This window comes from Pelecanus crispus, chromosome 8 (genome assembly GCF_030463565.1).
Source record: "Pelecanus crispus isolate bPelCri1 chromosome 8, bPelCri1.pri, whole genome shotgun sequence".
NCBI classification, from domain to species: domain Eukaryota; kingdom Metazoa; phylum Chordata; class Aves; order Pelecaniformes; family Pelecanidae; genus Pelecanus; species Pelecanus crispus.
In genome coordinates, this window is record NC_134650.1 from 6,861,286 (window position 1) to 6,876,419 (window position 15,134).

Genomic DNA, 15,134 nt, shown 5'->3' on the forward strand with positions numbered 1-15,134 from the left:
GGGAGAAAAGAAGACATCGCAAGAGACAGCTGTGGGGGTAAAAATGGACTTTTGTCAGCACCGTTTGCTCTGTCAGGGGAAACTGGGTTCATCTATTATGCAAGTTGGGAATAGGCGTGTTGGCACACGCGGCTCCTCTGCCAGGGCAGCTTTGCGGGCAGATGCTTTTAAGCGCAGCCAGACCATGACCGTCACCAATAGCTGGATCCAGACAGCAAGGGACAGCAAGGAGGAAGCGAGATAAGGTGCCATCCGAGGGCACAATGGCTCAGACGCACTGAGGACAGGATTTCTGTCTGAGCGTGGGGGAAAGACCTGCCCCTTTGTGTTTGTCTTCGGAGCTGATTTGTCTTCCTGCAGACTTTGCTCTCTTCCAGATTCCGCTGCCCAGCTCACTGCAGATGAGTTCGGAGACAGTGTGCTGCACTCTCCCCGTGTCACCAAGCACAAGGGCTCTGGAGGCAGTGCCATGCCCCTGGGGACAGCCATGCAGCCCCTCTGACCCAGCTCAAACTTCTGCATTCACTAAAAATGCCATCACGGCCTGAGGCAGGACTGGAAGCACAGCTCCAGCAGCTTGTATCCATGAATCACGGCAGGCTTTTCCAAAGGATCAGAGTCTCACGAACACTTCAATAAAAATAAAACACTTGAATTTTGAGTTTTTCCCATCCTATGCATGCACAAGGAAAAGTAATAGTAAATCTGATCACCAGACCAGTAACACTCAGTGGCCTCTGCCGTGCCCATTGCTCTGCTGCACTGGGCACAGACCGTGAGGCTGACTCCGCTCTCAACCCGGAGCCGAGAGCTTCAGACCCCGACTGCGCAAAGGAACCCCAAAGCCCTTTGCATTTGCGCAGGCATTTTTGGCACTCCACGTGGAGCAGGGTAATTGTACAAGTCTCCAGCGTTTCCGCTTTCTGTTTGTTTACCCACTGGGATTTTCACGCATTATCAGATCCACTTGTTTTATTAACCATCAAGGCTAGCAGTAGCTGAGTGACACATATTTATATAAACACGGATGGGCCAGTACAAACAGACCTGCTGACCAGCCTGCGGGCAGCTCTAAACTAAGTCATTCCTTGCATCATGTGCTGCTCGACCAGATTCAGTGGGGACACAGGAGGTGGAGGCATTAGTGTGAGCCCAAATTAGCGTCACTGGTGGGTTAAGAGGACCAGAAGGCGGCAGGGATGAGGGCAGACCAGAGTCATTTGGGTTTATTTCTGAATCTACCCTCTTCTGCATTTGGGGAAAGGTTCAGGCAGCAGTTTTGGATGGTTCCCTCCCTCCTATCTGTCACTTTCGAAGATTTGTTCCCAAGTTGTTTTCTTTCAGTTCTGTGATAATGTGCCTCTAGGCGATGGAGCCTGCTGATGCCAGCTGGAAACAGAAGCACCGTAGGCTTCTCCACAGCTGTTTCCCTAAGTCTTTTCAGGACAGATGCTCTTCAAGGGAGACGCTGCAATTGGCACCACTTTTCTTCAATCCTCTTTGAAGCTCCCAAGAGTGGTATGACGGGCAAAGCTGGCTGTGGCTTTGTGGCTTAGCTGGGATAAGACAGATCCCTCCTCAGCACCACAGAGGATGTTCACAGCAGTCACACGTGTAGGAAAGAGCAGCAGGTGTTGTGTGTCCCCGGACACTGCTCTGGAGCAGCCATGGCGGGGCACTGCCTTGTCCTCGGGCTCCTTCAGCCCTGCCGCAGTGCTCATTTCCTCCACGGGAGCCAAGAGGGCTCCAGGGTCAAATACTTCCTCTCTGCCAGAGCAGGGTTTGTACATCCGCAAGCATCTGCGAGTCAGCTCTATTAACAAGCCACTGGGCAGCAAAAGACAACCTTGCCCTTCTTTTTCTAAATACCACTGCTGGGTGACGCGCCCTCTCCACCTGACTGGCCAGCACCTGCAGGATGGGATGGGATGGCTGGGGCCAGGCTGGCACAGCCAGGACCAAGTCGATCCCTCCGGAGGTTTCTGCTGTTGTGCAGCTGGCTCCTGTGGGCTCTGCTCCAATATTCATGAGCTGGAACAGCAGAAGCTCTCTCCTTTCCCCCAGCACAGGCTGCCGAGGGCATGAATGCAGAGATTCACAATATTCTTTCCTTCCTTCTTGGGATGGAAGCTAATAAAAGATGCACTGTCCATGTGGGCATCGGCCCCTTTGCCCTTCTCTGCCACATGCTTAGATCAAAACATCACTGGGGCTCTCATCCAGCCCTGGCATGATCTGTATTTTGGGGAATGCTCCTAAACTGGCCCCTCGCTCTGTCTGGACCTCTCAAGGGTGCATTGCACTGGGTGACGGGGGGAATGTGCCTGTATGCGACGCCATTTGCAAAAGCAGAACCCCAGCATCTGGTCGCTCCTTGCGGGTGTGCTGTGTGTTTGGGTCTCTGTTAAGCATGCCCAGCTCCAGAGGCATCACTTATCCCACGCCCATCCCCTGGCATGGACTCTGGTCACCGATGAGGCTCGGTGGGCTGCGGAGCAGGAGCGGGGCTGCAGAACTGCGGGTGTGTGAGATCCAGGCTGCTGCAAGGCAGCCTGAGAGCGCAGCTGGCTGTGGGACTCTCAAGCTCGGTGGGTGAAGCTTGAAAGGTCTCCAGGGAGTCTCATGCGGTGGGTTTTGAGCTCAGCTTTCTGCTGCAGCATTGCTTCAAGTATGGACTCCTGGCTCCAGGGCAGCTCAAAGAGCAGCCAGAGGACATTGTCCTCAAGGGAAGATCAGGGTCAAACTGAAGCCACCTCCAACACGATGCTCAGCAGGGAATCCCTGGATCCTGGATTTGATTTTGTATTTGTTTCTGCCCTACCCTGCCCCATCACCCTCTCCTTTGCCTGTTCTCTTGGTGGTCTGCATGTTTTTCCCTTCAGCTCCCATTAACACAAGCCAGGTCTTTGCAGGGTGGGCCATGGTCCAGAGAAGAGGTTGGACAAGCAGCTGGGAGTAATTAGAGATCCAGGGACCAGGAAAGATTTACTTTTCATTCAAATGAAGTAATAGTGTCCCACAGTCAAAATCCTTTCCTCAAGACATTAGACAAACACAGGCTTGAGAGCTCAGAGGGAGAATGGGAACCTCTGAGCCATGCAGGAGATGCTGAGACTTGTCTACCTGTGGATGGTGTGAAGGACACTGCACAATCCCGGAGGAGCACATCTAGGATAGCAGGATGCAGAGGCGGGGAGCAGCCATGGAGCACATGAACAGAGGGTCCTGCTGCTCTTCCGCTGGCCAGTTCAGTCTTGCACAGCACCTGGGAGCCAGGGATAGGGATGTTCCTTATCTCAGCTGTGTCTCATGCCAGCACGCTGTATGGATACCGCATAGTGAGCCTGAAAGATGAGCCTTGGCACTGCAGCAGGGAACAGGGAGCTTGCTGCCTCTTGGAGAGACTCTGTAGCATGTACGATGCTCCCTGTAAGGGCAGGCCATGCAGTGTCTGCTCTGGAAATAAGATTTTTTTCCACTTCATGTGATTTTCCTTCATACTAATCGATACCTAACAAGTGCACAAGAAAAGGGCAATCTTGTCCTTCCCAGTCCAGGAGGGTTACCAGAAAAGAAAGGCTTTCCGCTTCATGGTGCTAAACAGGTATGTTCATGCTTGACTGCAGAACACACTTTCTTTAACCACACCTCTAACTTCAGTATGTCCTTTAGCCTTGGCTCAATCTGCAAGCAATACAGGGCTGTCTCTACATGTCCCAGTTACCTATCAGCTCCCCTGCCTTAAGCTGCTGCAAGAATGCTGGTCTCTTCCATCGCATGTAGCACTCTCAGGCACCCTGCCCCATAGCAATCACCCAGGGAAGGGGAAGTGGCAGCATGGGAGAAGTCCCACAGCAGCCAGCCCCGGATTCTGGGCTACAGCTGCAGTGTTGTCGGATGCAGAGTCCTTGGGGTGCCTGCGCAGGGCTCGCTGTGGGCACTGGCAGTGCACACCTCTCCAAAGCTCTTGAAACCACTTTCTGCATCCCTCCCTGGGCCACTGCTGAGGAAGGGGCTGGCCTGATTATAAGCTCATTTGGAATAACAACACTGCATCTCCCCTCTTCCAAGGTTTCAACAGAAAGTGTCAGCTCCTGTGTCCCCCTGTGGAGAGAACTGCCATGGCAGAGCACTGGAGCCCCCAGACTCCTCCATCTTCCTCTATGCCCCCCACAGCAGCTGACCACAGTTCTCCAACTCATGCGTTTCCTACAACCTAGCACACACCATGGCTCCTCAGGTCACCATATGAACAAACTCACAACCGCTTAGCTTCCCAGACCGAGTGAAATCAGTTCAGTACGGCCATCAACAATCTCTGCTCTGTCCCTATCCCCTGGCTATGAACTGATTCACAAAGTAAAAGCAATGCCATCTGTTCCAGGAAAAGTTAAATATGTTTGTGACAAGACATGAACACAATGCCAGCCAAGTGTTTGCAGTAATTGCTCCATGGTTATATATAACACCGAGGAACACCCATTTGAGGCTCACGCTGAATTTATATCCCCAGTGGGCCCTAGCACTCAGATCCCAAGCATGGATCTGCTTTCAGCTGCTGAAGGGAAACTCCAGCTTTGTCAGGAAAATTGACCTTGGTCAATTGTCCCACTTTTTTTTTTTTTCCTGTCCAAGATAGGGGTAGTGCTGAGAACATGTACAGCCAAATGTCCCAGCATGGGACAAATCAGCTCAGGCACGTCACCGTCTCAGAGCCACAGTCTCCAAAATGACCAGAGATTCTCCAGCTCCTCTCACAGAATTATTCACCTGGCCTGGCCGGGGCTTCTCTTCACCCCCACATGTACAAGGCAGAGCATTAAATCCCAGCTTCCTAGAAAAGCTGGAAGCCTCTCACAGCCACCACTAAGTGCAGCTTTGCCTTCTCCCATGGATCTTTCTCAACATCCCCCAAAATGACCTGCCAGATTTCGAAACCAGAACTACAACCCTAGCAGCCCCTGATGAGATGAGAATAAGCAACGTCAGAGAAAGACAAGGAGAGTTAGGAAGGCCAGTTTCCCTAAAGAGCTTACAAGGAAGCTATCAGATCACGCAAATGTTTCTCTGTCTTCCTTTTGCCTCCAAGACTACAGCAGAGGTTATCGCCATCTCCACTGAGATGTCTTCAGCTTCTTTTTCAATTAATTAATTAGATGAATTCACACTTGCTGAATGTGGCAGATTTCCAGTCAGACGTGCTAATTTGCAGGTGTACCGCAGCCAAGGTGTCCCTGGTGGGCTCTCCTTGCCTGGTCCTCCAACACTTACCAGGTAAGAGCAGTCTAGGCAGAGCCGTGTGCCTTACCTGCAGGTGATGGTCAGCGTATCCTTGGCGTTGATGACGTGTTCCTCCTCGGTGATGCTAAGAGTGGGGGGGGTCATAGAATAGCTGCTCACCAGATCTGTGGGGAGAAAGGAGAGAGGGGATGATGCAGACATCTGCTACTCTGGACCCACCGCTGTGGGCAGCAGCTAGCTTGGCATCACGAGCCCGGAGAGGGGCAAAGCCTCTTGAAGGAAACATCTCATAGGAGTCTGCTCCTCAGCAATGGCTCTAGGGCTAGACCCAGAGAACCCCTGGGCTCAGACAGACAGACAAGCACAGATGAGGGCCAGAAAAAGAAAAGAAAAGACCAGAAATCAGGGAATCCAGGTGTGGCCATTCCTCACCAAGTGACTGAGATTGAGCTCACTTGGACTACTGCTCTGAAATGATCTTATCTGATAACCAGAGGGAGTCTGGCTGGAGATTTTTCTATACACATGTAGTTTGCTGTAATCAAGGAATAAAAACCCATCTGCCCAGATACCACAAATGCAAAACTCTTGCATTTGTACAGAGGTGCTCTCAGGAGCCAGCAGGCATTCACTGAATGGCCTTCTCTTGCCAGGCACTCTCGGGTACAGGCAGTCACCTGAACAGGACCAAACCTTTGGGATTACAGCAGCCCCGTTCCCTGCACCACAGCCGGGCAGGCATTCCAGAAGTGAAATTATCCAGGCTCAAGGAGGGGCAGTTAAACACATTATCATGCACTTCTCCCAGCTTTTGTCTGGGAGAGTCCCACTTCTTGTGTGCTTGCACCTCCGGTATGCCAGACGTGCACCCTAAGTGATCCTCATGGACAAAACATCTCGAAGTACCGGTTACCGTCAGAGATGTACCCGTTGTTTTTCATTAGCACGGTGTTGCTGACTGTCATTACTTTGTGATCTTTATCTTAAAACTTCAGCTTCTGGAGACATGAGATAATTCAAAAGAAAAGTCTCGGTGACTGCAAAAACAAGCAGACAAACTAACTAGAAATAGAAGAAAAAAAAAAGTTGTGAAATGTGAAGCTGTGACTCAGGTAGATGCTAAATGCTAAGGAAAAAAAGAAGGCAAAAATATGTTGCTAGCTCAGTTTTCTGCAGAAACGTGAGGTTTTTGCAGCCGCATTCTGTGCATGTCTGTGCAAACCCATGTATCAGAGATATCTGGCACGGAGGGAGAGGTCTCGAGGACGTGGTGTTCCACGAGTTTCACAAGCCGCATGACGCCTCTCTTCCAAAACTGTGGCCTGAGGACTGCGGGCCTTGGAAGCCCCTTGGTAGAGCCACACCATGAATGTTGGGAAGCCCCTAAACCTGCCCTGGGAGACACCAAATGGCCACCAGCCCCTCTGACACAAGGCCTCTGAAGCGCGGCATGAGGAGCCAGGCCTGTGGGGAAGCCGGGGTGCCCCAGCTCCACCACCACCAGGAAAGGCCGGCGAGGGGGACGCGGCGGTGGAGGGACGTGCCGAGCGGCACCGCCGGTGCGGCCAGGCCAGGGCTGCCGGCCTTGTTCTCCCCGATTGTTCTCCACTTCCTTCCCGCCTGCGCGCGGCTCCGAGGTGGCCGTCCCCGCGGCTGCCCCCATGGCAACGGCAGGGCGCCGGCCATCTCCCCCTGCCACCTTCCCTCGCCGGTGTGAGGCGGCGTCAGCCCCAGGGCCGCCCTGGTCTGCCTACGCGGGAGTCCTGCTCCCCGTGCTCCGTCCTACAGACCCCCCTCTCTCGGTGACAACAACAACAACAACAACAGCCATCGTTCGTCATTCAACACGCGGGTCAGGTCGGCGTCACCACGGCCCCTGGGACTGGGCGGCGCTTGGTGCCCATGGAGGACACCCTGCCTCGCGCCTCCAAACTCCCCTCCCGCAGGGAAGGGGACGTCAGATGTCATGCACAAAAATGTGCCCTGGGGCTGTGAAAATAAATGAGCGCATTTTTGGTAAAATCCCTTCATAATGTAACGAGGTTTATTGAAAAAAAAAAAAGCAGGGGGAAGGAATCTGACCGCTAAGCTGCATTTCCTATTAACGCCGGACAAGCTTATCCCAGTGCAAACACCACTCTCCAGATGGCCACAGCCTGCCAGTCCATCGTCCTGGCAAGCGGCCAGGGGTGCCCGCTGCCCCCATGGCGCTCAGCCCAAAATATGAAAGATACAGCTCGCCATAGGGCTGGCTGGGGACAGCAGACCCTCTTATGCTGGTGCTCCAGGCAACGAGCAGAAAGCTAATCCCCAAAACCCTGGCACGGCAATCCCCGGGGCTGGCTGTGGCAGGCACCAAAGTGGGTCTCAAAACTGGGATGGTCCCCCTTGCTTGAACCACTAAAAAAAGCAGTCCAGGGCAGCGGGAGCCTCTCGGCCAATGCTATACACCACATCTGCCCCACCGCCGGGCTCGGGGGGAGCAGGACAGCCGCAGAAATAACCCCCTGCCTCCCTTGACGTGCTGCTTGGTGACCTGTTAGCAAACAACGCCGGGGGGTGGAGGGGAAGAAAGAAAAAGTACGATCTGTGCAGGTTGAGGCTGTGGGATTCCTGCAGATGCATCCTGTACACAGCCCTCCGCGAGTACAACAGGAAAAGGAACCACTGCTCCCTCCGAAAGCACCGCAGCGCGGGGCTGGGGACGCTCCCGCTGCTGGCAGCCAGCGCTGGGCCGGCCCTCGCGGCCGTCCAGCCTCCTCGCCGGCCCCGGACTGCCGGGAGCTTCAGGGACTCCCCACGTCAGGCACTGGCTCACGCTGGGGACCCACTACTCACCCCGACACCCCACAGCAGGGCTGGCATCTTGGGATGCCAATGCCCACAGCCACCCATGGCATCCAGGACAGGCAAAGGGATGCACAGAGCCATTCCCAGCCTGCAAAAGCATCTTCAAGGCCATCAGGTTTCCCCTGAAAAATTCTACGTCTCTCTCTGTGCTTGCCAGACGGATCCACCCCATTGCTGCCCTTGCCCTTTCCCTCCCCGGGGGAGCATGTGCCCTGCTACGGCTCTCCTGTGTCTCAGTCTCCCCAGCACTGAACTTGGTGCTGGGTTTGGCCATTAAATCTCTGCTAACCGACATACAGATGGTTTGTGTCTCCGTCAAATCCCAGGGTGCGAGGGAGATGTCTCCAGAGCGTGGAGTGTCTCCTCTCCTCCGAGTCCCTCCTTCCCCACCTCCAACCCCGGCGATGCTTTATCTCCTTGTCCCTCCGAGCAGACCCTGCTCTCTCGTGCACACCAAATCGCGCCCTTGCGCGGGGAGAGCATTAATGTAATTAAAAAGGCATGCAGCAGCCCCGGCGAGCTTTGTTTTTTCAAGATGGTTTCCAAGCAAGTTGGCAGCTGGATATGAAAATAAACAGAGGGGGATTGATGGGATGCGGGGAGAGGAAGCAGGATCCCACAGCCACTCACACCTTGTCTATTTTCGGAGAAGTGTGTTTCCCCGTGGTTTTCCTAGCCTTGATCTCTCAGCGCGTGGCTCTGAAAGGCGCCTTCTTATCGCCAATGGCTCCTTCATTTTCTCCAGCCCTCTCCACCTCTTTCTGCACCCTGAAATCACTGCTGCTCTCAGCATGGCAGGCCTGCCTGCTGGGGTCCTACATTCCAGGGCTCTCCCTACCTGATGGGGAAGCTACGCTCGCCCTGGAAAGTGCTACCCACCCCAGGGTGTCTCGCAGAGACCGAGCAGCCCGCAGGCTCCAGCCTTGTGCCTGACCTTGAGCATGTTGTGGGAAAGCCTTGTCAGGGGCCTGGTTTTCCCTTGCGACGGCTGCAGACGGCTAAATCGCTGCAGAGCAACGCCTGTGCCAGAGCCAGCACTGCCGCAGCGAGCGATGGCTTTGGAAACCCGTGCAAAGGCTGTGCGTGGGTGGAGGTGCAAGCATGGCACAGCATGGTATGGGCATGACATGGCTCCTGCTCTCCCTCTGCTTCCACTCGCAGGAAGCCCTGCACCGGATCCTTCCTCCGAGCCCCCGCATACCACCTCAGCCCCTCTCTGCTTCCCCTTCCCTCCCTCTCTGCTGAGTCGGCCCTGCTGACTGATTAACGGGGCACCTTTCCGGAGAGGGATTTTGTTCATGCTCTGTCCTTCTCACTGACTTCCTTCCCCGGCACTAGACTGGATCGCTCTGGCCACAGCCGCTGTGTGTCCCCAGCTAACCGACACAGCTCATGCTCCTGCCACCACACTGACTGCTTCGGGGTTTTGTGACCAGAGCTGCAAAATAACATGCACGGAGCAAAGCTGGTCCAGATGAGGCTGTGTGTTCCCACTTGTCTCCCTGCACCTCGCGTACCCAGCCCAACCCAGCCTGCCCACCCCAGCGCTGTACTGGGGCAAAAGATAGGCTGGAAAGGAAAAAAAAGAGTGTCCTTTCCCCCAGCCAAGCTACCCTGACCCTGCTACTGCCTCCCAAAAGACTTTGCTGTATTCAGGCAAAAATTCCCAGTCAATGAGCATCCCAACAAAGCAAGGCAGAAACTCGAGACCTTTCTACAAAAAGGATTTCTGGCAGATTGATATTGAGCAACCGAATCCCCAGACCAAGGCTCCAGGATGGAGCCCCTGAATTTACCCTGCATCCTGCATCTGCAATGCAAAGCACCACGGATGAGCCTCTTCCGACTCTTCAGGCAGCTGCTCTGGCCTGTCAGGGCTGGGGCTCAACAGCACTCTGAAGGCCCTGGGATTGCTCAGTGCCCAGTGCTACCAGATAGCCCAGTGTGGCTCCTCTTGCAAAGCATTTCCCATTTTTCTTGGGTTTTAACCCCAGCCTGAAGCCTTGGCTTTGCAGGCTGCAAAGCTGGTGGTGAGGCTCTTCCCTTGCAAGCAGGGCAAGGCATACACTTAGACACGCAATCACACACCATAGTTACTATGTGAGCAAAGACGTGCTCTTGGACAGCCAACAATAAAATTCCGGTACCTTGCTGGCAATTGGGGAAACAGGCACTGAACCACCCTTTCTGATGCAGAAGAGCAGCAATAGCTGGCACTGGGGGAGAGGGAGGAGAAACCTTGCTCTGCCCTTTCTGCAGACCTCTTCTCCGGGTTTCCAGGCTGGGCTTGTTAGCAGCATTTGCTGGTGAAACTGCCTGAGTACCATTTCCCCCTGCCCCGCAGGAACTAACCCCAGCACTGCATCTTCCAGTGCCACCTTCCCCCTCTGCTCCAGGTGCCTCTTCCTCACCTGCCCCGTGCTGGTGTAACCGACTGCCCCAGTGCCTGGTGCGGGAGGACCCACGGCCACTCACAGACACACAGGAAGTCCATGTGCCAGAGGCAGAGCTGGGCCAACTTCCCACCTACATGGCTGAAGTTCCCTCACGGAACAACCCCTCCTCATGCACGGGGCAAGCGTCCAGCTGTGGGTTGCAGCGGCAGAGCGTGATTATCACATCACGCAAGGAGCAGGCAGCTGGCAGAGCAGCAGGGGGAATTTGGACGTAGGGCTGTCAGCTCCTCCTCTTCCTCCTCCCGGTGCTCGCCAGCATGGAGGAAGGCTTGTTTTGCAGAGAGGTGAGATATCGCATGAGGCTGAGAAATGAATGGCAGGCTCCAGCCAACATGGGGATGAAACACCAGGTGTTTTCTCTCCAGCCTCACAGCAGGCAGGGCGAGCCCCAAACCACGGCGGGATTTCACACCAAAACGGAGCAGGTTCTGCCCAGCAGCCTGTGCCCAGGGGCTGCGAGGGCAGGGTGACAGCCATCCATGCCCATGGTGAGGCAGGGGGAAAAACGGAGAGGTGGCGTGCTAAAGGGCTCTGCGGGCAAGATAGAAACAGCCTGAGGTGTAAGCGATGGATAAATTAAAAATGATAATGACAGAAAACTGGAAATCCCCCCCCAAACTATGTATTTGCAGAAGAGCAAAGGAAGCACATCCCTCTTTTATGTGGTTCATGAACGATGTTCCTTTTTCTGCAACCCAAGGTTGACCATCGCTTCAGACCTGTCCCAGAAGGGGTTAAACACAGAGGCTGTGCTCCTCCGTGCAGGATCAGCCCCTCTGCACCCTGTGTTGTGCTACGGCAGCATCGCTGTCCCAGCCACACCACTGACCCCGTGCACCAAGAGCTCATTCAAGCCTGGGGCAACACCTTTCCCCTTCTCACGGCGGGCAAAGCCAACGGCGAGACAACACTCCTCTGGTCTAGAGAGTTTCATCCATGGACCTCAAAGCCCTGAAACGTCATCAAATCAAAGTGTGGTGGATCTGTATCCTCACCATTTTGTGAGGATATTCCCAAAGCATCAGATGTTCCTTTGCTCCAACCGGGGCAGGCTGTCCTCTTTCAGGGGACTAATAATTTTAGGAACTCAGTCAATACTCACAAACACAGAGGTGATCATCATTATTGGGTGTCTGATCCCTCCTGTCCAACACCAAAAGCATAATGAGACATTAACTTTGCCCCAAGACCTCTGTGGGTGAGTGGGTGTATGGAGGCAGGACCCAGCCAAGCAGCGACCAATATGAGGGCTGAGGAAGGGGCCACTGGAGCTGGTGGAAATACTTTTTTCCTGGCACCAGCCTCAGAGACGCCCCAAGCACCACGGGTCTACAGCAATACCAGGTGAGGAGAAAGGACATGTGTCCAAACGGACAGGGCATTTGAGGGATGCAAAAAATCAGGGCTTTCCTCCAGCTCAGCACCTATGGCCAGGGGAGACCCCAGCCAAAGCATCCCCCTGCCTGCCAGCCAAGCGGGGAGCGGGATGGCGTGGGCAGGGACACGAGCAGTGCATCCTGCAGCAGCAGCAGCATGGGACCGACACAAGTGGAAGAAGCAACAGCCAGACCAGCAGCACCACGAGGCCGGGCATTCCGTTCCCCCAGCCCCTAGCACTCCACGGCAGCACGGCCGCACACCCAGCACCCGCTGGTCTGGTCAAACAGCCCCGCGGCCTCAGTCCAAAGGGCTGCTCTGGCCTCAATGCATGCACCCCAACAGATCCGTTTAGCCTCTTAGTGCTTATAAACTTTAATTAACTGGTCCTTTCCTGGCAAGGCACAAAAATCTCATAACCACCCACACGGATGGAGAACAAGTCAAAGGAAGTCAAGAGCTCTCTGGGTTCCTTCTTTTGGACCTCCAAGCTGGCAGCCTCGTCAGGGGACAGAAACAGAGGAGCTCAAAAGCAGAAGCCACTTTCAAGAGAGCTGGGCTGTCCTGAGGAGCGAAGTTACCTTTGTAACCTTCAGTCCCGGTCCCTTGGTGCCTGCAGGCAGGGATTTAAATTGGGATATGTCACAAGCCAGCTGCCCCGATGGCTACACCCAGTGCCCCACCGTGCTCTCACCTGCTTTCAGGACTCTGGTCTGCACGGGCACAGCCACCCTTGGGACCTGCCACCGCGTCATCCCAGAGCATCCCAAAGAGGGGTCAGCGAGCGCCTGTCTGGGAGTGTTTATCTGTCTGCCTTTCTCCCTCCGCAGGAAGCACTATCTCACCATCGCCCTGCCTCGCTCCAGCCCGGTTTCCTGCTCCATCCTGCCAGGTTTACCCTGCTTTTTCCTCCTCCCCTCCCCCTGCCCCACGGCTGTCAGGCCATGTTTGCATTTCTGTCTCCTGCTGTCTTTCCTCTCCCTACACCCCCCCGCACTCGCTCCCTACTCCATCCTCCCCGAGAGGCTACGTCCTGAGCCAAAGTTAGCCTCTGTCAGGTAGCCACATGTCCGGCCTGGGGCAGCGGGTCAGCCGGGGCCACCCTGCAGACCTCCTCCAGGATCTCTGCTGTCAGCAGCCTCCCCGGGCCCCGGGGGAGCCGGCTGTTTGCTGCTCTCACCCGGGCGAGGGATGCTCCCGCACATCAGAGAGCTCGCTTCCCCTCGACGAGCCACTGGCCCACCCCTTCTGCTGCTGGCCAGGGGCTGGCCAGACGCCGCTTTGTTTGGTCCCCCATTCCCTGAATCGGTCCGGCTTTGTTGGCTGCCTGCTCCTGCCCAGAGAATCCTTTTCCTGCCTTTGAGATAGAGGATGCTCGAGCCATCTGTGCGTTTTATTTCCTTGTAGAAACTAACAAGCTGAGGATTGCTTCCTCTCCCTGACATTTTGGAGGGCAGCTCCTGCTCAGCGGGATGCGCAGGGAGGGGAGGGGGAGCCCAGCACCTTCAGACAGGAACAGGACCTATTCTGTCCACAGGATTCACTCCCCAAGGGGCAGAAATCCTCAGACCTGCCAAAATGCCTGTGGCAGCTCCCACCCTGCTGCTGCCACGGCTCTGCAGGAGCCCAAGGCGAGCCGCCCTGCTTAGCATACATAGCCACCCCTCTTCCAGTGGCCCCTATTAACTGCATGGCTAAACCCTTGCAAAACTCAATTAAAATTATCCTCCCACATCTTAAGGACTGTCAGGTTGCTTCTCTTCCTGTTTTAATTTACTTCTTTCAAAATCTTGCCCTGCTCACATTCTCTGCCCCCGCAGGATGTGATTAACGTGGCATAGAAAGAGCAGAGGGATTGGATGACTTTAGGGGACCGGTAACAGAAATTTGCACTGTTCCTTATGTCTCTAACCTGAAGGGACACAATGGATGGTCCACAGCTCGTGTGAAATGAGTGTGGGTCCAAATCTGGTACCTGGCAGACAGGCATTTCCAGCACGAACGGATGGCCAGGATGGGCTGGGGACATCCCCCGGTGGGCCCCGGGGGTCTGGGATCTCTGGGCAAGTGGTTTGGGAAAAGCTTGTACTGCTGCTACCTCCAGTTAACCTATTTGGGACTGCTCAGGAGTTGCCTGACCGTTGCAGGATTCAGAGTTTAATTCCACCCCGTGTCTATCCAGGTGTAACCCTGGGGGCTGAAGTACCTCTGGCAGCAGTGGGTACAAACCCCTGGGACACTAAAGAGACACCTGTGGCCAGTGAGAAGAAATGGTAGCCTGTACAGTGACAAAGGGTAAATGACTAAAGGAAATTATTATCCGCTGCTTCTCACACCGTACCTGATGAAGTTACAAGGCAGATGACAAAGGACCTTTTCACGCAACTCAGCTAAACTGTGGATTTTGCCACTGTGGGATGACACCCACGGAAAGGTTCCCAAAGAGAGGGATAAGGTCTCAGAGGACAAGTCACCACCAGCTCTTACACACAGTGATCCAGGTGAGACACCCAGGTCTAGATGTCTCTAAACCGCCCATTGCCAAAACAGAGCGGGTGCCTCAGGGCAGGATCCCCCTGCCCATGCCAGGGCATCATCCCCTTTCCCAGAGCCCCAGCTGCCCACGCTGAGGCTGGTGATGGCCCGGGCAGAGCCAGGACCAGCTCCAGTGCCTGGCAGGGGCTTCCACCCACAGCACCAGGGCTTCGCTGCATGGACACAGAGGAAGGGAAAAGCCTGAGAAGCAGCGTAGAGGAGACCCTCAGTTCGGACATCATTAACTACAGGTCCATCATGAGCCATTCCCAGAGGCTCAGGTGAAGCTCCTGTCAAAGCAAGCCGCAGATGTGCCATTGGGGGAAGATCGAGTTCAAGCTAAGCGAGGCCTCGGCATCCAACTCTCGCTGGGAGATGAGGAGGCAGAGGCAGCTGACCGGGAAGTCAGACAGAGCCCGAGGGTTGGCACTGAGCACGGAGAGAAAAGGGCAGCAGCATTTGGAAAGAAAAAAGCAAATCACAGGTTTGTTTTTTTCTTGATGTGTGTGGGCTTAATTGCTGGCCTTTGAAGTTTAGCTCTTCCCAAGACTGTTGGCTTGTGAACAGGCTGAGCAGGATGCTGAAGAAACCCCTGTATCCCACTCAGAGCAGGTTTCCCCCACATGAGCAAAGCCTGCTGCAGCCAGGCTGACCATGCTGGCCTTTTTCAGGGGT

At 54.8% G+C, this 15,134-nt stretch overlaps 1 protein-coding gene across 1 annotated transcript in view; it reads right to left on the reverse strand.

Moving 5' to 3' along the window:
- FLT4 (fms related receptor tyrosine kinase 4) overlaps positions 1-15,134 on the reverse strand; it is a 56,447-nt gene that overhangs the window by 28,953 nt on the left and 12,360 nt on the right. Inside the window, exon 2 of the mRNA XM_075715042.1 lies at positions 5,309-5,405. Within this exon, the coding sequence (XP_075571157.1) occupies positions 5,309-5,405 (97 nt within the window). The remainder of the gene's footprint in view (positions 1-5,308; positions 5,406-15,134) is intronic.